Raw genomic sequence first — 25,966 nt, forward strand, 5'->3', positions numbered from 1 at the left:
TATTGTTATTGGTGGTTTACTTCTTATTATTCTTTTCCTGGCTTTGGTCAAATAGCTCAAAAAGTCCCTAACCAAAAATGCTATGAATTTGCATGCCACAACTAGAGAGCATCAGTAACTATGGCAAAAAAGAATGACCATGATTAGACCATAGGTGGCACTATAATAACCAAGGTAAATAATTAACTTCAGAATGCTGGCATTTCCACCTTTGAAATTTGACCATAATGGCTAAAAGCTAAGGCTAAAGCTAATATAGCACTTTAAAACGCATCTTCTCATGACCACTTTACCCGATTCAGTCAGATGGGGGTGGCATACTATTCTAGGCTTGCAGAATATAGTGTAAGCACATTATAAGTAGTGAAATGCTTGACATAAACTATACAACATGGTCATTAACTGGGGAAGGTTAATCCACAATGCATTTTTGTATTTATGCTTAGTGTATATTATCATCATAGCATAGTAGCCTATGTATATCAGGCCATAATTAGGTGACTGGTACCTTACAGGCCCGTGGTCCTAGTGTACTTCATAATATCATAGCTTAGTATATCATGAGTTCAACTTGGCCCATATTAGGTGAGTGGTCTACCCCCCTGTCTGTAGGTCTACCCCCTATCTGTCAATCTACAAACTGTCTGTAGGTCTACCCCTTGTCTGTCAATCTTACCCCATTTATGGTTATGGGGGCATATCTGTAGGAACACGGCCCATTGCCGCTTGCGGTTATTATTTTTTTCCGAACCAGTGACCTGTTTGATTTTTTTATTTAAATGTTGTGCAATGCGTGCAAATGGGATTGGACACAAGAGCACAGGTGGAGGAGGAGGGTTATTGGCTAGAGGGGTTAAGAGGGGAGTGCACCTGCTGACAACTTCTGTCCCCAGATTCTAAATTGTGAGATTAGAATACCACTACAATTCACAGGGCAACATAAAAATACATAGGGTATTGTTATTAAATTGTGATTATGTTGAGTACAGTGAAATACTACCTTGAAAATACACCAAACCATAATCAATACCTAAACAGTGATGGAGAACACAGCGAAAGTGATGTCTCCAGTATGTGCAGAAGTCAGCTGCCAGGGATCTCACCCACACCAAGCCCTGGCAGCACATCACCCCCACCCTCATCCACCTCCACTGGCTTCCGGTAAAGTCCCGCATCTTATACAAAATCCTCCTCCTCATCTACAAATCCCTCCATGCCCCAGTAACTATCTGACGTCCTCCGCCAACATACCCCATCCCGGAACCTGCGGTCCTCAGACATGGGTCTGCTTTCCACCCCCCGCACCAACCTGCGAACCTTTGGGGACAGAGCCTTCAGTGTGGCAGCCCCTACCCTTTGGAACTATTTCCCCACAGTGATCCGAAAAGTCTCTACCCTGGACACCTTCAAAAACCCACCTGTTCACCAAGGCCTTTGGCCCCTAGTATAGCTTTTTGGCGTTGTCTCTGTGTTTTCTGTTTTTGTCTGTCTGACTGCCTTTCTGTAATGTTTCAATTTGTAAAGCATCCTTGGGTTTCTTGAAAGGCACTATATAAATCTAAGATATTATTATTATTATTATTATTATTATTATTGAGCTTTGGTTGGCTGCAGGGTTAGCATGAATGTCACCTGTATACTATTCCAGTGGCAGCTGGTGCCGTTCAAGATTAGGGAGGACTTTTTTGGATGGACAGTGGCCTTATTTCTATTACAGCAAAAACTGCATTCATATTCTATTCATCCAGCTCATTATAACTTAGTTTATGCTAATGCTTACCCATCCCGGGCATGATACTAGAATTTGCCTACCCTATACCCATCATGAGGTTGCTACAACCTAGCCTACACATGAAAGTTTATAATGCAGGTACACAAGAGGAGAGATAGATTGGAGTTATCAAGGTAACAGTGACACATGCAATACTGCCTTTCACACTATTGGATCTAGCTTGTCTGATCATCCAGCCACAGACAGCATCATCTCTTGGTGTTGTGGTTAGCGTGGTCAGGTGGTAAGCGGAAGGTTGTAAGTTCGATACCCGCTTAGGGAAAGCTACTCTACCCCGTCATTCTCTACAATCCCTTTGTGGTTACACCAGCGAGCCCCGGTGGCAATAAATTAATAAAAAATGAAGTCCTACCTTGAATTGGAAGAGTTGCCGTTGGATACTTTATCTACCGATACATTTATGATGGATAAATGATTCACTTACTTAGTCAAATGTATTTGTTGTAAGTCGCTTTGGAATAAGGCGTCTGCTAAATACCAAAAATGAAAAATGTAAATGTAATCTAGCTAACTAACATAAACAGCATTCCTCTGTATTTGAGTCAGTCAGGTGGTTGATTAGTCTAAAGCTGCATTAGCTAAGTAACTGAAAGATAAACTAAGAAGAACAAAAAATCCAACAAAACTAAAATAGTCAGCTCTCTCTCGCTCTTTCTGCTCCTTGTCATAAAATGAAAATAAATGTGTATTTCTCTCTCATATTTCTCTCTCTCCAGGAATTTGAGCCAGAAAAACACATGCACAGACAGTCAGAGTGTACTGCTAGCCTATCATAGGATGATCAGGAGGTTACCATAATATTGTCTCTGAGAACCATCCTGGGAAATTGCTCATTTACAATAAACAGCGCAGTTAATGGAGCAGTGATGGAGTCTCAAAATGTTCTCTCCTCTCTTCCCGTATAGCCTGCAATTACCATGTTTTGGTTTGTGCAAGCGGTTTCAGTGCATTTTGTGCAGCAGAATCGAGAACATTTACATGTTTTTGTAGTTTATTTAATTTGTTATTTTCATTTTATTTTATTTTATTTTATAAAAATTCAAGGAGGAACCATCCTCCTCATCCTCAATGGACCAGCCTTTACTACGCTATACGTATGCCTACTTAAAAACACAGCTCTGTGCTCAGTCATTTGTGTCCTTGAGAGGTGTCGGAGCTGTGATGTCATCACTGTTATCTGTACCTGCCGGGAGCGGACAATGTGTGCACTGCTAGAGCTGGCTAAAACACAAGGGATGTAAAACGCAAATAAGTTATATTATTGGTTTCATGCATTTGTCTAAAGTAAGTGAATCGACTACACATCATAGTGTAGGACGGCAGTTAAAGTTAGCAGTTCCTTTAAACATCACAATCAATAAGGACCCCTCAGCTCATCACTGTTTCATGTCATCGGCTTCTCAGGAAAGAGAAACTGAATTTCATCTTTAAACACAAAAATGTGACACCACTTATAAAACACACAGAAAACAACCTGCAATGTCAGCAAGAGATAAACCAAAAGAGCCAGTATATGGTGCCTGATCACAAGCTCCCTGCTAAAATCATTGTTCCATAATTTAAATGCCTCTTGGGTATCACTCTGCTCTGTCAATTACAGTGGAGAGGATGGCAAATGTTACATCCTCAGCTACACATGACACAAGACACAGAACATTGCTAATGCTAACTGCACATCACAAAGCTAACAATGGTTGAGATTTGTTTTGGTTTCCAAAAGAACCTTATCCTTATTAGAACATTATCATTACAGACAACGAAAGGTCAGCACAAAACTTTATGTAAAGCGTAACACTTGATATGCACGACAAGTGTTCATAGGCAAATATAGGGCACACTATGGATTGCAATGCACTGTAGCAGTAACAGGCTTAGATAAGACAAGATAACAGATTAATCAGAATTAGTGTTCTAATCAGATAATTCTATGCCTGCCCAAAACAGTATTGGTCTAACTTTTTCAATCAAGAACAGATATATTTCTCTGATATTTTTCATATCTAATGGTCTACGAACAACACATAAAGCCTTCAGCCACAATTTGGGATGCATGATGTAGGCCTAATCTCTTCACAGGGGGTGTGAGGCATTACATGGGAGCCCTCACTGACTTGGTTCCAACACTCTGCATACTGTATTTACAGTATATGTGACAGAGTCTGGTGAAAAGGTTTGATGTCGACAATTCACGCTTTTTTTACACATTATGAAAGTTGAAGTGTTGAAGAGCCCACTCAATATAACAAACAACAGTTTTAGGATCACTAAATACTTAATAAATACATAATTGTCGATTGGATTCATGGTATTCAGTATTCAGTATTAAGTGATACATGGTTTGTAAACAAATGTACGCTTTAGGACGTGTACATTTTGCTGACGCTTTTATCCAAAGCGACTTACATTGCAGTGAGTGCATACATTTTTCAGTATATATGGTCCCAACGGGAATCGAACCCACAACCTAAGCGTTGTTAGCACCATGCTCTACCAACTGAACCACAGAGGACCACAAAAGCACGGACTGTGTGATCATCTAATTATGTGTAGTTATGTGTTTTTATCTGATGATCTAGCAGCATGTTGTGATGTGCTAAAGTTAAATGTTCATAGTGATGTTTCTTCTTAGCTGATCTCTATTAACAGCTATTTTACATGTGTTTTGAGTCATAGCAAGTTTCTCAGCTATTTGGTTTGAGGTGTACCAACATTCAAATAAGCATATCATCTGTGATATCTGATGTGTCACGTTCTAATGCTTTTGTCCACATATCGGGATCTGATGTAATGATCAGACTTTTCCTCTGGAAAAATGTGAATACATTTCCGCGTGGTTCCGCAATGTAAAGTGGTGTTATAATTTACTAGGTAGCAGTGGAGACTGGAGATTACTCACCGAATGTATTGCATTGCAGTATTTTGGCTTGACTAGCAGGTTTGTGTTGTGATTCTCAACAATGTTGAACCGTGTTTCAAAAGAAAAGTCTGAACATTTTGATTGGTTGCCAATATGCGGACCAAAAGACTAGAACGTGTCACATATGTTCTAGGACCTTGCCCTACTTGAGGACTTTTTCACCAGACCCTGTCACATATTACGCAGTCGGCATGACGGTTTACACCAGTAATTATTCTCAATCCACTTTCTTTACTTTTCCATTGCTTTGAATAGAGGGTTGAAGGGTTGATTTAATTTGAATAAGCTTGTTCAAATTCCATGTCATGTGGAAAATTATTTGACAGTAGCAACCTCATTTGCATATGATAACTTCTGTGCTCTGTCCAAAATAAATTGATTATAGTGAGTCCCTGCTACACAAACATGATGAAAATATAATTCTCTTTTACTTTTGTGGTGCACTCAACAAGAAGTGAGCTTATGCTGAGGACCAGTGGCGGCCTAACAAAAAAACGGTCAAACTTATTCCTTGAAAGCCAATTATTGACATACAGTACCTTAAAAAGCAAGATTTCCTCATTTGGTAGCCTCAGAATATGGCAGTGAAATCAGTTATGATCTACATATCTTAGTGGACACTTACTAGCGGTGCTAGAGGAGCTTTTGGTTTGGGGGGGGGGGTTACGCTGAATTGATGGCAATGCGCTAGATGGCAATTATTCTGACTGATGCGCTGGATGGCGACTTTCTTTTCCCGGATCCAGAGACCCGGGGCTATTCATAAAACATTCAGAGCTATTGCCCCGGACGCCCAGGTCTAACGACGCCACTGCCATTCAGTACTACAGGCCTATCCGAGCCACAACAGAATGAACGAGTAAACGATTTCAATGCAATAATTAAATGGAAGAGGGCCTCAATCTACAAATGTCCACGATTGACATTAGAAGCAGAAGTCTAATTACTTTGTTTCTCAAAACTCATCATTACTTAAGTTTGTCCATGTAGCACTCTTTGCACTTACGGCTGGGACACATTGGATACCTCTACCTCAGCAGCGTGTGTGTGCATTTAATTTCGCCGCCCATGTTAACAGGTAACAGCCCACTTCAGCTGCATGTCTCACACTGGCTCGGAGTCTCGCTTATTTTTTCTGCGTTACGCGCACATGAAAATTATCTGCTGATAGTCAATGTCTATATCTGTAAATATGTCATATGTTTTTTAGTCAACTCAGCATTTCCACTATCTGTTTCAAATTAAAAGCTGTATAGGTACTATTATACTATAGTATGTATACTATATGTATGGTAGTCATAGCAGAAACCCCATGTAGGCTAGAACTCAGGTGATGGGCAGTATTTTTCCAGTGATCCTCTTTCTCTCTCTCTCTCTCTCTCTCTCTCTCTCTCTCTCTCTCTCTCTCTCTCTCTCTCTCTCTCTCTCTCTCTCTCTCTCTTGCTCTGAACGAGGGTTAACAAAAACGACGTGTTTGCTTTCTGATAACTGTTTCACTTTTCAAACCACTCATTAAGGATGGATGACAGCAGAGACTGAACCCAGAACAATTTATAACAAAGTGAAATTAAACATATTATTGATGGCCATTATCAAAGGCAAACTCAATGTACCAACATAGGGCTGGCAGTAGCAGCTCCGCAGCAGAGCTGCAGAAGAAAGTCTGTCTGTATGGACACCGCAAGCGTGAGAGCCGCAGCAGCTCTGCTACGCACACACACACTGCTACGGTAGAAGTATCCAGTGTGGCCTTAGGGTTAGATGCTCCAAACAGGCCACATAACAGAGCTGTGACCATGGAGTAGGCTTACAGGAGCTACATATGCCGCTCATATCGCATGATCTTCAATGTTTTGTAAATTTAACAATAAGCATTATTTTAATACAGTAATTTGTAAGGCTTAGGTCAGTTGTAATAAGCTGGCAGGCATGAATGTGTTCATCCATTGTGGATGAGCTTGAGGAAGGAGACATTAAAGTAGCTGTCTGGTCTGTTCAAGACCGATGATAGAGAGCCAAATCCTCTCCAGATCTGCAGCCCATAACTCAAACAAATATCCCATCTTCATCAATGCATGATGTACACAAAAGGCTCAGTTATGCCCTGGATCTATATTATATACACTACCGTTCAAAAGTTTGGGGTCACTTAGAAATGTCCTTATTTTTGAAAGAAAAGCACAGTTTTTTTCAATGAAGATAACATTTAATTAATCAGAAATACACTCTATACATTGTTAATGTGGAAAATGACTATTCTAGCTGCAAACATCTGCTTTTTAATGGAATATCTACATAGGTGTATAGAGGCCTATTTCCAGCAACAGTCACTCCAGTGTTCTAATGGTACATTGTGTTTGCTAATCGCATTAAAAAGCTAATGGATGATTAGAAAACCCTTGAAAACCCTTGTGCAATTACGTTAGCACAGCTGAAAAAGGTTTTGCTGGTTAGAGAAGCTATACAAATGGCCTTCCTTTGAGCTAGTTGAGTATCTGGAGCATCACATTTGTGGGTTCGATGATACTCTCAAAATGGCCAGAAAAAGAGAACTTTCATATGAAACTCGACAGTCTATTCTTGTTCTTAGAAATGAAGGCTATTCCATGTGAGAAATTGCCAAGAAACTGAACATTTCCTACAACGGTGTGTACTACTCCCTTCAGAGAACAGCACAAACAGGCTCTAACCAGAATAGAAAGAGAAGTGGGAGGCCCCGGTGCACAAAAAAGTACATTAGAGTCTCTAGTTTGAGAAATAAACGCCTCACAGGTCCTGAACTGGCAGCTTCATTAAATGGTACCCGCAAAACGCCAGTGTCACGTCTACAGTGAAGAGGCGACTCCGGGATGCTGGCCTTCTAGGCAGAGTGGCAAAGAAAAAGCCATATCTGAGACTGGCCAATAAAAGGAAAAGATTAATATGGGCAAAAGAACACAGACATTGGACAGAGGAAGATTGGAAAAAAGTATTATGGACAGACAAATCGAAGTTTGAGGTGTTTGGATTACACAGAAGAACATTTGTGAGACGCAGAACAAGTGAAAAGATGCTGGAAGAGTGCCTGACGCCATCTGTCAAGCATGGTGGAGGCAATGGTCTGGGGCTGCTTTGGTGCTGGTAACGTGGGAGATTTGAACTAGGTAAAAGGGATTTTGAATAAGGAAGGCTATCACTCAATTTTGCAACGCCATGCCATACCCTGTGGACAGCGCTTGATTGGAGCCAAGGTCTGCAAGTTCTGCAATGCTGTAATTGCTGCAAAGGGAGCATTCTTTGATGAAAGCAAAGTTTGAAGGACAAAATTATTATTTCAAATAAAAATCATTATTTCTAACCTTGTCAATGTCTTGACTATATTTTCTAATCATTTTGCAACTCATTTGATAAATAAAAGTGTCCGTTTTCATGGAAAATACAAAATTGTCTGGGTGACCCCAAACTTTTGAACGGTAGTGTATATATATATATATATATATCTTTTGTACTAGAAAAAACAAGAAAGGAGCTGGATTAGCAAGCATATATAGTGACAGTTTTAATTGCAAACAAATTACTCTGGGAGATTTCTCCACTTTTGAACATCTAGCTTTATTACTAAATATTGTCATTGTAGTGATATATCGCCCACCAAAACCATCCCCACCAAAACCACAAAAAGACAAATTGTCGAATACCATGGGAACCTTGCTTTCAAACTGCAAACATGAAGCTAAGAATCTAGGTGTGATTATAGATTCTGACCTAAGCTTTGAGCCTCACATCAAATCTATCACTTTTCTCCGGCAAGCTTATGCATAAGTGTTAATGCATGCTTTTGTTATTACTCGTTTGGACTATTGTAACGGTCTCCTTTCTGGTCTTCCGAAGAAAGCTATTGGCCAAACAAGCAGACAAGCTCATATAACTCCTATTTTAGAGACTTCCCACTGGCTTCCTGTTAAGTTCAGGATTTCAAGATCCTTCTGCTTGTTTATAAAGCTCTCACTGGCACAGCACCAGAATATCTGAAAGACCTTTTGCTAGCATATCAGCCCAATAGAGCTGTCAGGTCCATGTACAAAAGAAGAGATTTGGTGAAGCTGCATTCACATTTTATGCACCTGAATTGTGGAATGCACTTCCAGTTTACATTAGGGATGCAACTCAGCAAATATGTTCAAGTCAAGACAAAAAAACCATCTTTTTAATATTGCCTTTAAATAACTAAAGAATTCAATTATGATTATATAATGATTGGAGCACTTTGAGCTGCAACGTTTGCAGGAAAAGTGCTATACAAATAAAACGTTATTATATATATATATATATATATATATATATATATATATATATATATATATATATATATATATATATATAAAACCTCTGGGGCCTAGTACTGTATGTGCTGGTTTAACAGACATAGACACAGCCAATAAGGATTGCAGCCCAATGTAATCTTTGAGCAAATTGGGTTAAAGGTGAAAGATGAAAAGTGAGGCTTCCTACCTCCAGCCACTGTCCGTGGGACTGCATCTTGATGAGGACGCAGGGGTCTGGCTTGGACAAGGCGTCGCGGTCCGAGATGCCCTTACAGGCCACACGCAGCTCCACTTTAGACAGGCACGGGCTGCCCAACAGTCCAAGGGTGTTCGCTGCAGACTCAAAGATGTTGCTCATGGTGATAGTGATGGCTGTTCTGCAAGGGAGACACACACACACACACACCATAATGATTACAGGAAGCTCAAGTGCATTTTGCATATGCACATGTACACACACACAGTTCAATGAATGTAACATGAACAATACAACATTCTCTCTCTTACACACACACACACACACACACACACACACACACACACACACACACACAACGATCCATCCACCCAACCACACACACACAGAGAAGCTTGAACACATTCACTCACATTGACACACCTGCTGTCATAAACATTGTTCCACATTCATCATTATCCCACTACGATTTGATGACCAGACAGCCGATGAGAGCATCTTCATGCCCATCAATCTAGTGAATCCTAACCCACTAATTATCCAATCAAGAGCCCTCAACTGCTGCAGCCTCAGAGTGTAGATCGCAATCAAAATAAACTGATATCAAATTATCTCTTTTGTGAAGAGACGATGCCTTAAATCCAAAGAAAGTAATAAAAAGCACCACAAAGCAAAGGTTTTGTCAAGGAGCTCCTGAACTTCAAGGTTACCACTGTAATAAGCCTTGACATGGGGAGAAAGGAAGACTCCAGTACGTTTTTCATTTGGACAGATAGAGAGTGGAGTGTTCTCATCAAATTGTCCTTCTCAGAGTCATTGGATTTAGATGGATATAACACCTACAGTATGTCATATATTATTGATCTATAGCCGATATAAAGGCTAATAGCTAGCGACATGATGGAATAACAATCCTGCCAACGAATCCCAGAGCAATTAAATACTCCTAGAGAAAAGGAGAGAGAGAGAGAGAGAGAGAGAGAGAGAGAGAGAGAGAGAGAGAGAGAGAGAGAGAGAAACAGGTTTGTCTGTGGGATCTTCAGTGCAACCCTGAAGCACAGCTCCACAACAATTGTTAGTGAACCTCAAACCTCACTACAATGCTGGACTAAACTGCTGCTAAAAATCCATTGAGTCAAGGGATTAGAGTCTTTGTGCAAAACGTGGTGACATTTAGAGTTTTAATTACTAAATAAATCACTTATCAGTGTATTATTAAATTATAAACCATTTACAAGCATTGATCGATATTCGCCTGGTGCTTGCCAAACAGGAAGCTTGCAAACAGGAGCCAGTTATTAATGCTTTATAAATGCACTTATAAATGCTTTGAAAAAAATTATGGAATACTGTATTACTTGCAATTGTTGCATGGTGGTTGCAAGTTGGGAAATTGTATTAGCTATTTTTTACACCAGATGTGTGTAATTATGAATTAATTAATGAATTATTAATTATTAATTAATTAATTAATGTACTCTATCTATGCCTCTATCCTACAATTACCACCATCCCTCATCTGAGATTCCCCACTTATTGATACATTTCTGGTATGGCAACACCTCATTGGACAACAGCAATGGCAAAGAGTTTCTCTAAACCTCTCTGGGTATACTTTTATAATAATTGGTAACATTCAGAAAATGCATTAATTAACAGCAACAATAACAATATGTCATGATAATGGTCCAATACTGTAGTAATACCCCTATAAAATGTCTATATATAGTCCATTTGTTAAATGGTACATTTGTCTCTCTTCTCTATATCTTTAAGTCTGATTCAGAAAGAGCGTGGACTGTGTTGGCAGTCTCTAAAAGCCTAGAAAGGCTATAGAATAGCTCAAAACCATACAAGTCCATCAATCAAATATTTGGTCCTCCATCATCCTAAATACAGCACAACAGACACAGAACAACCACCCGACGGTGGTCACAACCCTACGTACATTACATTAACTAAACGAACAGCAAATGACACACTGGGCTCACAAACCTGGTGTTTCTATCAGACATGCACATAACCATCTCAATCAAATGTAAGTGCAGCTGACATTAACCAACTCCGTCTGACAGACACTCACAGGGGATCAGTGCACAGTTGATGAGTGATCGAGCAGACTGACACTGGCGCCCTGACTCCCCTTTTACTTCAGGTGGTCGATTTGTCAAGGATTTTCTTTTCTTGCTAAGGCATTTGCTATTCCTGTCCTACTCCATGATACTTTGTATCCTTTATTTATCCTGATAAGTCCCATTGAGATGTCAACCTCTTTTTCAAGGGAGCCCTGGCTTCAGAGGATTGCTGTTTATGTGGTGTTTGTATTTGTCAATATACAGTGTGTGTTTGTGCATGTGTCTATGTGCGTATACCATCTGTGTGTGTAGTGTGGGCGGCGGCTGTGGCGCAGGAGGTAGAGCCGCCATCTAATAGACTGGATATTATCAATTGTGACAGCAGCTGGTGAAACCGGGAACAAGTCGCCAACCAATCAAAGACACGCTCGCTAGTCAAGCCAAAACATTGCAATGCAATGGATTCGGTGAGTAATCCCCACTACTCTACACTAACTAGGTACTAGTGGGGATTACTCACCGAATCCATTGCATTGCAATATTTTGGCTTGACTAACGAGTGTGTCATTGATTTTCAACAACGTTGACATTTATTTAACATTTTCTGAATAAAAGTCTGAACGGTCCGTTGGTTGCTGACTTGTTCCCTGTTTCACCAGCTGCTGTCACAATTGTCTGTTACACAGCATGTCCACTCTCAGACCACTATACAGCCTAAAGCCTGTTGTCTGTTTCCTAACCTAGGACCGCACTGCACTTCTATGTCTCTCAAAGACTGTTGACCCATCTCCAAAACATGCATCTCAAAACCTATGGGATTTGAAAGGTTTTCTTGGGCTCCAATAGGATGCCCTTCCAATTGTCTACCTGATCCCGAGCAGCTCACAGTGATCAGGGTATGAGGGCATGATCCTCTCCTTTTGCTTTCTCTTCCAGACCTCAGAATTTCAACACTCTTCCTAAGCTACTGTAGGTCACGTATCGGCGCTTTATAATTGCATTCTAGGGATAGAAGACTCTTGGCCTGCCAAAAGGTTATGAGGAGAACTAAAGGTAACTGTACAGCAACACATGTGTGTCCTGCTATACAACCTTCATTTATTTAGTTTACACCAGTCCCCTGGAAGAGGCCTTAACCCTTACATAGAACCAGCAGGATCTAAGGAGTAGAAAACAATAGTGGAGTCAAAATTATATTTTGGGTTCTGATGGGTTAAGACAGTTGAAGTAAGCTCATGGGGCAATTATAAGTTATATTCTTGAAGAATCAATAGCTATACTGTATCATTAGTTGACAAGCCCAAACATGGATGTACCAATCCCAGATTGCTCCTTTAAGGTTAACACGACCTGCCAATGTCTTACAACCAAGCTAGCTTCCAATATAAATCACTGCATTGAGTTATATTTTTACTGTTGTAGCTCCCCCATTGTCATGTGGTGATCTGATCATCTTAGAGCTAAACGCAACATTCAGCAAGTAGCCTGTATGATTTAATTGCACTCTCATTCTCACTCTCATCTGCTAATCATATCAGACCTAGACATCGTTCTATACTAGGCAGAACTATTATATTCTCTAACATCATTAGGAGTATCAGGTTAGCACCCTGACTTGCAATATCAACATGGCTGGTTCAAATTGTGGTGAGGAAATATTTTGTTTGTGCTTTTTGGGACACTGTTTTTTTGTTTGTACTAATTATTGTTGCTGATGCTTATGTTTGCTAATTCCTTTTCCTGACAATTTACCCTAAACTTAAAGTGAATGCCTAATACTACCTAACCGCCATGCAAGTCGTAATTGACGTACCTAACCCTAACCACTTGGAATTAATTCCTAATACTGCCTAACCGCCATCCAAGTTGCATGTATGTTGTATTCAAATCAGATGAAGATTTCATACAAAATGCGTGTTCTGCTGTTTGTATGAATTCATACAAATTTAGTGTGAGATCCTGTTGCGAATGCAGATCCTGATTCAACACCTGCCGCTAACTCAAGCCAGACCACCATCAAGACACGTTCTTCGCCATAATATAAGAAACATTTTATTAAATAAACTGTTCACGTAAAAAACATATGAATTGCATTCTTATGTTTTAGCACATGATAATATTTGACAAATATATGTTTTTATAAGTCGTCTGTTGTGCAATCAACCACTGATGTGGCTTTTAATGAAATTCTGCAATCATTTCAAATAAATAAGAGATATATATATATTTATGATATATAACATTCAGAGAGTCAGACTGTCTTGGAAAAAGTTAAACACTCGTTCAAATACATTAATACACTACCAATCGATCTTGATCTAACTGTAAAAAAAGACAAAATTAGGTCAACATGCAAATCATATCGTGATTTCCTTCATATCATGATTTATTTGCAATAGAATGTCCTCCAAATAGTCTTACAATACCAATACCTCTGGCCTAGAAACTCTCCACCCTCCGCTACTACTCATAATTGCTCATAAATGCTCATTGCTTTCTGAGGTCTTTGGGGTTCAGTGCTGCTCACTGCATGTCTTTTCTGTATCTTGAACCCAGTTAAGCATATCATTTCTGACACTGGTACTTGCCCTTTCACTGAATTGTGATGGATGAGCCCGTCCATGTGAACTGAACCTGGTGCCGTTTACAAAGGCCGAAGTATTTAATCAACTATGAGAGGGAGGATAGGGTCATAAGTAACCCCCTGGCTTAGGACTGAAGGCAAATGGGGGAGAGTGTTACACACCGCCGGCTCAACTTGTTAGCAAGGAGCTATGGAAATGCTTTTCCTAGTTACTGTTCATTTGAGCAATCACAAGAGGGTGTGTATAATTGTTTGTATAATGACGTTATGTACGCAGTCCTACTATTAATTAACTTAAAGTATGTCTTAATATTATTATATGGTCCCATATCCGTTGCTGCCATAACTGCATCAAGCCTGCAACACTATTACACTATTTGGTTGCATTTGCACAGTGTTTTGGGTCATGTACTTGCTCAATGGGGAGTGAATGGTGAATGATGTTAGTGTTGTAGAAACAACATATCCCAAATTAGTGATTTTGGTTTTTCAGAGACCTTATCAACACTCATAATAGCAGACAATCAAAACCTTCAATAGCAAGGAAACTGCCTCATTAGTGAAATGTCCATTAATGTACCTTTTACCAACTCATTAGGTTTTACAAATGCATCATTTTAGAATGGCAGAGAATGAATGAGACACATTTATTAATTGGGAGAGGCTACAGATAAGGGCGTGTATTGGAATTACCATCGTTTTACTGACGCAATACATAACATCTCTATGAATGAATGAATGGTCTTTATTGTCATTGATATAGTACAGGTACCAAACAACGAAATTTGGGAGGGGGGGCTCCCCTGGTGCTAGGAAAAAAAAAAAAAAAAAAAAAAAAAGGGAAAAGAGCTGGTTTACATAAATAAAGGCTATGTACACTATCCACTATACTATACTATACAAATAAAACACTGTGCTGTACTCTATGCTATGCTATACCTATTCTAACATTTCCTATCTCTGAACCTTATGTACCCGAGGGTTGTCATATTGCACATAGTGTTATTGCACATTCATTTAAAGTGTCGCAGTTTGCAGGTTTGAAATGTTCACAGTTGTGTTTCAGTGTTGCACTTGATTTCAATCTAGTAGCTGCCATCAAATTGTCTAGATTGTCCAGGGCCTAGAACCTAGGTCTTTGCTGTGTTCAGGGCCTGAATGGCCCTGGGGTAGAAGCTGAGCTTCAGTCTGTTTGTCCTTGCGAACATGGTCCTGAACCGCCTGTCCGAGGGCAGCCGAGCAAAGTGTTCGTACCCAGGGTGGGATGGGTCTCTGGAGATCTTATTGGATGAGCACAATGTAGGGGTGGCACTCAAAATAACTCTTGTAAAATCTTGGTAGATCACTGATGACAAAACGCTCTTTGCAAAGAGATTGCTAAACTTGTAAAGTTTATAAGCGAAATAATATATATACTATATACGTATATATTTTTTATGTTTCTTCTTCCATCCGGCATTTCTTTGCACACTATTCCAAACGTAATTCATAATTTCAGCAATCAAAGAAGAAATGTTCCCTCTTAATTCCCCCCCGCATTCCCCACCTGTATAGTCCAGACCCCTTCCCAGACGTCAGACAACTAAGTAAGTTCATAGAATGGCTACAAAAAGACGTAAACGAAAATAGACTGTTTAATGCAGATTGAACTGATCAATTTAGCTTCATTCTACTTCGACATGACAATGCTATGCCAACTTGCTTAATCAGTTTGCAAATGGTAGCAGTCAGCAAGGTTGCTAACATCAAACGCCTTTTTGAAGGAAAACACAGAAGCGTCAATGAAAGATTCCCACCAGAATCAGATACCAGAAAGCAGAAAATAGCTATCTTAAACTCTGCTTATGAGCACTGTTATAGCTATTCATAGGTGGATGGATTATCTCAGCAAAGGAGAAGTGCTCACTAACACAGATTTAAACAAATTTGTGAACACAATTTGAGAGAAATAAGCCTTTTATGTACATAGAAAAGTATTTGATTTCAACGCAAAAACTACTACTTCTCAAGAACTTTGTCTCAGACTTGTTTGGAGAGTTCCTTGGTCTTCATGGCAGTGTTTGGTTGGTGGTGCCTCTTGCTTAGGTGTTGCAGCCTCTGGGGCCTTTCAGAAAAGGTGTGTATACAGGTGCTGGTCATATTATTAGAATATCATCAAAAAGTTGATTTATTTCAGTAATTCCATTCAAAAAGTGAAACGTATACATTGTATACATTCATTCCACACATACTGATATATTTCAAGTGTTTATTGCTTTTAATTTTTATGATTACTGACAACTAATGAAAACCCCAAATTCAGTATCTCAGAAAATTAGAATATTACTTAAGACCAATACAAAACAAGTTTTTTTTTAAATGTTGGCCAACTGAAAAGTATGAACATGGAAAGTATGAGCATGTACAGCACTCAATACTTAGTTGGGGCTCCTTTTGCCTGAATTACTGCAGCAATGTGGCGTGGCATGGAGTCCATCAGTCTGTGGCACTGCTCAGGTGTTATGAGAGCCCAGGTTGCTCTGATAGTGGCCTTCAGCTCTTCTGCATTGTTGGGTCTGGCGCATCGCATCTTCCTCTTCACAATACCCCATAGATTTTCTATGGGGCTAAGGTCAGGCGAGTTTGCTGGCCAATTAAGAACAGGGATACCATGGTCCTTAAACCAGGTACTGGTAGCTTTGGCACTGTGTGCAGGTGCCAAGTCCTGTTGGAAAATGAAATCTGCATCTCCATAAAGTTGGTCAGCAGCAGGAAGCATGAAGTGCTCTAAAACTTCCTGGTAGACGGCTGTGTTGACCCTGGACCTCAGAAAACACAGTGGACCAACACCAGCAGATGACATGGCACCCCAAACCATCACTGACGGTGGAAACTTTACACTGGACTTCAAGCAACGTGGATTCTGTGCCTCTCCTCTCTTCCTCCAGACTCTGGGACCTTGATTTCCAAAGGAAATGCAAAATGTACTTTCATCAGAGAATATAACTTTGGACCACTCAGCAGCAGTCCAGTCCTTTTTGTCTTTAGCCCAGGCGAGACGCTTCTGACGCTGTCTCTTGTTCAAGAGTGGCTTGACACAAGGAATGCGACAGCTGAAACCCATGTCTTGCATACGTCTGTGTGTGGTGGTTCTTGAAGCACTGACTCCAGCTGCAGTCCACTCTTTGTGAATCTCCCCCACATTTTTGAATCGGCTTTGTTTCACAATCCTCCAGGGTGCGGTTATCCCTATTGCTTGTACACTGTTTTCTATCACATCTTTTCCTTCCCTTCGCCTCTCTATTAATTTGCTTGGACACAGAGCTCTGTGAACAGCCAGCCTCTTTAGCAATGACCTTTTGTGTCTTGCCCTCCTTGTGCAAGGTGTCAATGGTCGTCTTTTGGACAACTGTCAGGTCAGCAGTCTTCTCCATGATTGTGTAGCCTACAGAACTGGACTGAGGGACCATTTAAAGGCGTTTGCAGGTGTTTTGAGTTAATTAGCTGATTAGAGTGTGGCACCAGGGGTCTTCAATATTGAAGATGTATTCATCAAATAAAATTCTGATTAAAAAAATGTTTAAATTACAGGTTGTAATGTAATAAAATAGGTAAAAAGCCAAGGGGGGTGAATACTTTTTCAAGGCACTGTAACTATACATAATTAGATTATCACACAGTCCTTGCATTTGAACACATCCTCAAATGTAGGTTTGTTTACAAGCCATGCACTTACCCAGTAGCACTTACCCAGTAGCCTATGGCAGACGAGACAGTGAATCCACAAATTATAAGTATTTACTGATCCTAAAACTGCTGTTTGTTATATCGAGTGGTCTCCACATGTTTTTGCTCATTTGCACAACTTGCTGACATGCAGCCCTTTTCACCAGACCATGTCACATGTTTACCATTAGCCAATGTCCATACTCACTTGTGTGCTATCAATCGTAACTTCTCGCGCCACCTGTCTCCATAACTGACAAAGTCTATGATACAGTTCTTAGGTGTAGGACGTATGTTTTACTAAACTGTTCTCCATTTGCTATCTGACTTGCTATTTGATATATCGCAATAGGCTACAGCACACTCATGTAGTCTAGTTGAGGCTGTATTTCCCAAAGAGTAAAACAGAGGCTACACAAAACACAGTCACAACAACATTGACATTGAGTGCTTTTTATTTCCACAGTAGAGGAGACAAAGCAGAACATATTTAGCAGCCAACTTAACTGCCTAGTAGAATTATTTCGGTCAAGTATGAAGTATCACAGCATTTGGCAATGACTGTACTTTGAGCCTATGATTATTTGAATACACTCCCATATGACCTAATTAATTTGCACAGAAAATCATACAGAAACACAAGCTGGTCAAGGACAGAGTGGAATGCCATTACAGTAAGCATGTGCGATTCATTTTTAAGCTTGTCTCTTCCTGCCACTCAAAGGACAGAAATCTGGAATATTTGCATAGTGGTATTCACTGATACATTCCTGTCCATAGGAGTCGGGTATGGCTCATCATTCCTCTACATATTGAGTAGTATAAATAGCTCTGAAATCAGTTGCTAATGTAATGTTAATTTACACACAGACGCATACACACACACACACACACGCACGCACGCACGCACGCACGCACGCACGCACGCACGCACGCACGCACGCACGCACACACACACACACACACACACACACACACACACACACACACACACACACACACACACACACACACACACAGAGTCAGTCACTCTAACATTGATCAAGATACCTCACTAATTTCTCCTTGCTTCGAACCTGTCTCTGAACCAACCCTTCAATTCCATCCAATTACATTAAACATTACATTTACTATACTTGAATCAAGTAACTTGATTGATTGTTCTTTCTGAAAACATTTCAGAATGTATAGTCAGGTTTGCCACATTTACTGTAGGTGAATGATTTAGAGTTGTTCAATGTAACATAGTTTGACCAGACTAATACTTCAAATCATACACTACCACAACCACAGACACATGGATTATGGAACCACTTGGGGAAGATCCTTGTTGGGGGAAAGTCCCTGCATGGCAATCACTTTTTCATTACTTCATGTGTTCTGTTCATTAAGCCACAACATAGTTGTTTAAACATATTATTCGTAATAATACATATTTTTAAATCTAAAATTGACGTTTTGTATAGAGAGGGTGAAAGACAGGGTAGGTCTGTTTTCAATGCTTTTAGACCACTAACAGCTCTGCTACGCACTACTCGCCTTGTCAATGTCGTTTTCAAGATAAAAGATAAAATCCAAAATCTCAAATGAACGATATTACTATCAAACCCCTTTGCGTCTTTAAAGGAAAACCCAGAGAAGAGCTCTGTGAAAAATCAATGGATTGAAAACATTTTGAATTATTACTCAATAAGATTGAATACAAATTATTGGCATCATACAGCACTGTTTGTAAGCCATAAACACATTTCTGTAAGGACAGGCTATTAGGTCTTTCGTTGATGGTTAACCTTTCCTAGCAACTCAAATTCACGGGTGCAACATTGATATATCTCGCCCCCCATAGGACACAGGGAAAAGTTGTTGTGAAAAGAACCTGTCAAACACTAACGGTGCTAGTGTGAAACAGTACAGTACACTCTAAAAAAAGCTAATGAGATCCTTCAATCTGACAATTGATATTTACTTTGTGTATTGTTGTTCGAATTATAAAGTTGATCATCTGTGGCTCGTCTTGTAGTCAGATTGTATATGAATGATGTAGCGCGCACTGTACACTTCCAAGCATTTGAACGCACCGCCATCATCCAGTCATTCATATTCAATACTCGATTATTAGGTATTGACAAAGGTTAATGTCGGTACATCATTTGATATAGGTGAGTAGAACTCTACACAGTCGGTGTTTCGGTCAGCAATGCCCAGATGGTAATAGAATAATAGAATAACAGACTATACAGAACTAGGCTATAGCCGTTTACAACTAGCAGGGTGACCAGAGACAGGTAGCTCATCCTTGGGGCAGAGGCGTTACACTGTGAACTCGTGACGTTAGAATTATAAGGTTCTATCTCCATTTTTGTCAGAATTGAGTTTTCTTACATAATCTGATCCATTAGGTGTTTATTAATGCCTGTGTGGTGTTATTTTAAAAAAATGTTGACATTTTTGAGTTAGTAATTCATAAAAAAACAAAGGTTCCATCTCACAAAACATAATGAAATGTAAAAACTTTGACGCTCAATATCTCTGAACTACCCTTTAACGGAGATAGAACCTTATAATTCTAAGCTCACGAACTGTCAACGTGAAGAACTGACACTGACAGACGCACGCACTCACAATTCAGACAGAGGCTAATAGACCTTCACCTTCCTAATTTCATAAATAAATAAAATGTAAAAAAAAAAAAATAGGACAGAGAAACGGAAAAATTGTGTCTGGCAAATTAGGTGGCAATTAATTATCTCAATCTGCACTCACCTTTTGAAATCATCAAAATATAATCCCAAAGATGATGTTGGCAAAAATAAACTTTTCAGATTAAAAAACTGCGATTTGAGCGAAAAACAACCGCTCCAAGCAAAAAACGGAACCCCATTTTCAGTCCATTGTTTGTTTTGTTTTGTTTTAATAGCAGCTATCAGAACCAGCCCTCTTGACGATGTTGTCTCGTCTCCCACTTCGCCCGCCTGTCTCCCTCCTTTTTAACGGTACACGGTGGTAAAGGAGTCCTAAAGAGTCTTTCAATGCCTTGCCTCACTTTCGGGCGCTCCCCTTTTCCCAATGATGGTGGTAAACCCATTTCGCTGCGCTGAAAATACGCTTTGACGACAGTGACCTCTAGTGGTTATATTAGTAAATGTAGTCATTCGGATGAATGAATGGACTTTAGATAGATAGACTTTATTTGTCATTGCTACAGTACAGGTACCAAACAACGAAATTTAGGAGGGGAGGCTCCCCTGGTGTTTAGGAAAGGAAAAAGAAACACATTTTAGAAAAAGCATAGATGCATAAAATCACAAGAAGGTAAGGAGCTGGTTTACATCAATAGAGGCTATGTACACAATCCACTGTACTATACTGCACAGATAGTCAACTAGGGTTGTCATATTTCACAAGAAAGTATTTTTTCACATTATTTTAAAGTGTCACAGTTTGCAGGCTTGAAAATGTACATGTTTGTGCCTCAGCACTAGCTGCCATACAATCCGTCCGGACTGTCCTGGGCCCAGAACTTAGGCCTTTTCTGTGTTCAGGGCCTTGACGGCCCTGTGGTAGAAGCTGTCCTTCAGTCTGTTTGTCTTAGCGGCCGGGGTCCTGTACCTCCTGTTCGAGGGCAGCTTGACAAAGTGTTCGTGCCCAGGGTGGGTCGGGTCCTTGGAGATCTTGGAGGCCCTCCTGAGACAGCGTGTTTTGTACAGCTCCTCCAGAGAGGGTTTATTGACACTTTATTGTCATTGCTACAGTACAGGTACCAAACAACGAAATTCCTTCGAATACATACATTTAAAAATCTACACAATGTCCACACGCCTAAAATGAAAATACATTCCATTAGGATCATCCCAATGCTACACAGTTTACAATAGTATAAAGTAATAATATAAAGGGCTTTTCAGTTATGGCAATCTTTCCCAAGAACAATTCATTATTATCCTCATATGACCTAAACCAATATAGAATGTTTTTATTTGTAATAAAGCATTGGTAGGAAGGTTTCACTGTAGCCTACTCACTCTGACAGATAATGATAATTTAGTAGCTAGGTCTTACTGAAAATACATATCTGATTACACAGGTAGCAGAGGATGTCATCGGGACATTGGTAACATACCCATTTAAGCTCATCACAGGTCCAGAATGTCATAACATTTTGGAAACATTCAAGGAACAGTCATAACATTCTTAGTAAGTCACTCAGGGGACCCGAATGTTATATTTAACAGTTATGTGTGTGTGTTATGTTTGTGTTATGTTTGTAAATAACATTACAACGGGAAATATTCCAGAGACATAAGGGGAACGTTCCCCATAGGTCCCCTAGTTGTCTTAATACAAAGTTCTTCTTCTGGGTAGAGGGAAGGTTGATACTAGATAGTTACTCCATAGTATCTGCTTTCAATAATTACTTTCTCAAACCTGTTGAATGGGTGAGAAGTTAATGGTAAAAGAGCAATACAGGCCAGGCACTAGGGGAAAGTAACTAAGGGGGCACATACACATTTCTAAAGGGACGAAACTAGATTTAAAAAAACAGAGCTTGGTGCATGAAACAGGTTGGATAATTGATCATACGACATACAATGTGTTTGAAGCCATAGACAGCTGTCTTGCCATTGAAGAGCGGGCTACTCTATTCTATGCCGCTTTACACAGAGAGCAACCAGCAAATAAACGTTTTATTTAAACTGTCATACTCAAACATATATGAAAATATATAGCTTAGCTGGGTAATTCTTTAAATAGGTTAATAAGTTTATAAAGTTATTCACTCAAACTACACTCACTGAACACTTTATTAGGAACACCTGTACACTTTCTCATTCATACAGGTGGTGTAATGATGTGGGGAAGGATGTGTGTTTCCTTAGCACACTTTGGGCCCATACCAATCAATCAACACTTGAATGCCACAGCCTATTTGAGTATTGTTGCTGGCCATGTGCATCCCTTCATGGCCACAATATACCCATCTTCTAATGGCTTCTCCCAGCACGATAATGCACCGTATCACAAAGCAAAAGTCGTCTCAAACTGTTTTCATGAACATGACAACGATTTCAGTGTACTTCAGTGGCATTATCATGCTGGAAGTAGCCATTAGAAAGAGAGAGAGAGAGAGAGAGAGAGAGAGAGAGAGAGAGAGAGAGAGAGAGAGAGAGAGAGAGAGAGAGAGAGAGAGAGAGAGAGAGAGAGAGAGAGAGAGAGAGAGAGAGAGAGAGAGAGAGAGAGAGAGAGAGAGAGAGAGAGAGAGAGAGAGAGAGAGAGAGGCAGGCCGCCCGCCACAGGCACACCTGGCTCCCCAGACCAGACAGACTGTGCACCCACTGCACACAAAACCAGGTGGAAACAGAGCTGCACTTCTTAACTACCTGCCAGCTGTACAAGGACATCAGGGACACATACTTCCCACTGATCACTAACATCCAGGGAGACTTTGAGGACTTGACCAATGTCGAAAGGCTACCATATCTGCTGGGTGAGGTACAGCAATGTGCAAACACAGCAGCAAGATTTGTTAGCTGCTGTGATAGAAAAAGGCAATCAAATGGGCTTCTTTTTGTTTTTGTTTTGTATCTTCACACTTCACATGCTTTGGCAATGTAAATGTATGTTTCCCATGCCAATAAAGCCCTTTGAAATTGAAATTGAATTGAGAGAGAGAGAGAGAGAAATACAGAGAGAGAGACACAGAGACAGAGAGAAAGAGAGAGACAGAGACAGAGAGAAAGAGAGAGAAAGACAGAGAGAGAGAGACAGATAGAGAGACACACATTTAATAATGTTCCGCTCTGGCATCGCGAGTTCACGTTGAATGTATTTCACATGATTGAAATGGGAGCTCTCATGAATCAATTCAAAATATTTACATGCTATGTGCAATGACGTGAATAAAACTGATTATATTTTCACTTTCATGAATTCACTCAATGCATTATTGAGGGCATTGTAGGTGGTTTTATTGAACGCCTATGCAGGCCCAGCCTAGTGCATGAATAGTGCATTTAGGCTATAGTCATTTCAAATGTTCAGCATGGAATGAACCTGTTGCCATAGTTACATCACATGATGTCACAGTGATATCTTCAGTGGAGCCATGGTTATTATTGCTAGGAGTTGCGAGATGTAGTACAACAATGCCAGAATATGTTGTAACACAGTGAAATCACATGAGTGGTGACACAAGAAGGCTCAGAACCATATTTAAGGCCGCCTGTTATGGTAACGTACTAGGTCAAATCTCAAATGGCATTCTACATATAGCATGCTGCTTTTGCACATCCAGTTCACTATTATACTATTGGGAATAAGCTGTTATTGGAGATACAGATCAGTAACATTGAAAGTCATATTTTCACACCTAACATTAGAGAAAAGGTACTGGCCATAAATGCATGGAATGTAGGCTGTAAGATTTTCCACACTTTCTGAATTGAGTTCAATGGTGCTCGTGGAGTGAGTTGCAGGTCAAACTCTTTATTTAGCTACTTTATTGTAGTGGGTTGATATAAATGTGTTGCTTTTAATAACTATGTACTGTATTTTGGAAATGTAATGAACTGTTACTGTATGTGATAATTAAATGTTATAATTGAATGTTAATGTGCTTAAATGTGTCTGATTAATATTGCCTTTATGCACCTGACACCATAAACAAAGTACCTTGTGGAAAAATAAACTCTTCCTAATCTAATCTAGCCAGCTAGTGGGTCAAATGCAGAAAGCCTGATGTCACAGTGAGTCGTGATGTCATAATAGGATTCTCAGGTGATATTCTAGAAGGTTAAAGTCTAGCAGTTAGCACAAAGACATCATTGTGAAGAGGTTAGATGAGTAAGTAAGATGTATTTGAATGTTTTCATACATTTCATACATACTTTGTGTAGTAATGTAGTAGTTCCAGTTGATGTTGCGGGTCAAACCAAGACAAATGCTGTTGTGTGTGTGTGTGTGTGTGTGTGTGTGTGTGTGTGTGTGTGTGTGTGTGTGTGTGTGTGTGTGTGTGTGTGCGTGCGTGCGTGCGTGCGTGCGTGCGTGTGTCTGTGTCTGTGTCTGTGTCTGTATCTGTGTCTGTGTCCGTGTGTCTGTCTGGCTATTTGTCTGTCTGGTTGTACATTATCTTAAGACATTGGAGGGTGAGTCTGTGTGCAGGCTATGGGAGTATGTGTTTACACCATGAGTGGTGGTGTTTCTAAGCGAGAGAGACATACAGTATCTATCAACATATCAACAAAATGAGGCTGAAGCCACACTTATTTTGAATGGCCATACCTGAATAAGGTATTCGTCCAGTAAGACCAATTATGGTTTATAAGGTTTGTAGGAGTGTAGAGAACATCTCAAGAAAATTACATCTAGGTCTTGAATGTCTGAGAATGTCAAGGAGCAGAATATTTGTGTAAAAGGGCACATTTGTGCAAATTGTTGTGGCCGATATCAGGGCTGGACTGGGACAAAAATTAGGCCCTGGCATTTTTGGCCCAGACAGGCCCACCCCAATCGGTCGGACCACACCCACCAGCACAAAAATACTTGCCTTATATACTCGTCTTATATACTGTGCTGTACAGTCATATGACAAACTGTAGTATTCCCCCAAACCACTACAAAGACGACTACATGCAGTAAGCAATGGTACCAGTGCAAGTAGACCAGTGTACTCACTCACTCTTGACTGGCGGTGGTGGCCATGGGGTACACAATCTCCATACTTGACTCAAGTATAGTAGAAGTAAAATGTTATCAAAGAAAAAGCACCAGAAGTCAAAGAATAATTTCAAATGTTTTATTATATTAAATAATATATAATAAATTCAAATATTTAAGTACTAGTAATAAATACAGCAGACTGTGAACTCACTGCTAAATGGAAAAGAAAGACTGTGAAGTCCAGTGAAATTGTTCAACGCCACGCCAACCTTTGAGAGAGAGAGAGAAACAGAGACAGAGACAAGGGTGAGACTAAGACATGATCATTTAGTAGTAGTAGTAATAATTGCATAATTATTAGTACCTTTTTACTTACTGTAGAACAATGTAGAGATAGCAGCATATCTGGAAAACAGCCACTTCAACAAACTATAACAATAATGCCATCTCATGATGGAGAGAGAGGGAGAGAGAGACAGATAATTAATTCAAAATTGTAAATTGTACATTATCATCTGACAGATTCAGATGATCAGAGCATCTTCCAGAAAATGGAGGAAAAAAACCTGACAGCTACTGTACTGTATACTCACTTAGTGGAAAAGGCTGCATGGCCCTCTGGATACTAGTCGCAACAACAATGGACAATGAACCATACAGGGCATCCTTAGAGAGGTGGGGAACTGGGGATAACAATGAGTGAGTCACATGATCAAATTATCTTCAGTCTAAAAAGC

General features: G+C 39.9%; 2 protein-coding genes across 2 annotated transcripts in view; both read right to left on the bottom strand.

The window, feature by feature from the left end:
- Window positions 1-9,371, bottom strand: part of cpne4a (copine IVa) — a gene marked incomplete at both ends in the record, with an annotated part of 55,809 nt that extends 46,438 nt beyond the window's left edge. The window contains one exon of the mRNA XM_080540686.1: window positions 9,201-9,371. Coding sequence (XP_080396812.1) covers window positions 9,201-9,371 — 171 coding nt within the window. The remainder of the gene's footprint in view (window positions 1-9,200) is intronic.
- The window catches only part of LOC308166610 (sialic acid-binding Ig-like lectin 15), a gene marked incomplete at both ends in the record, with an annotated part of 268,304 nt that extends 257,722 nt beyond the window's left edge, over window positions 1-10,582 (bottom strand). Inside the window, 2 exons of the mRNA XM_080540939.1 lie at window positions 10,154-10,259; window positions 10,568-10,582. Of these exons, the coding sequence (XP_080397065.1) occupies window positions 10,154-10,259; window positions 10,568-10,582 (121 nt within the window). The remainder of the gene's footprint in view (window positions 1-10,153; window positions 10,260-10,567) is intronic.
- Window positions 10,583-25,966: the final 15,384 nt, after the last annotated feature.

The sequence above is a fragment of the Nansenia antarctica genome (genome assembly GCF_963989245.1).
Source record: "Nansenia antarctica genome assembly, chromosome: 10".
NCBI lineage: Eukaryota > Metazoa > Chordata > Actinopteri > Argentiniformes > Microstomatidae > Nansenia > Nansenia antarctica.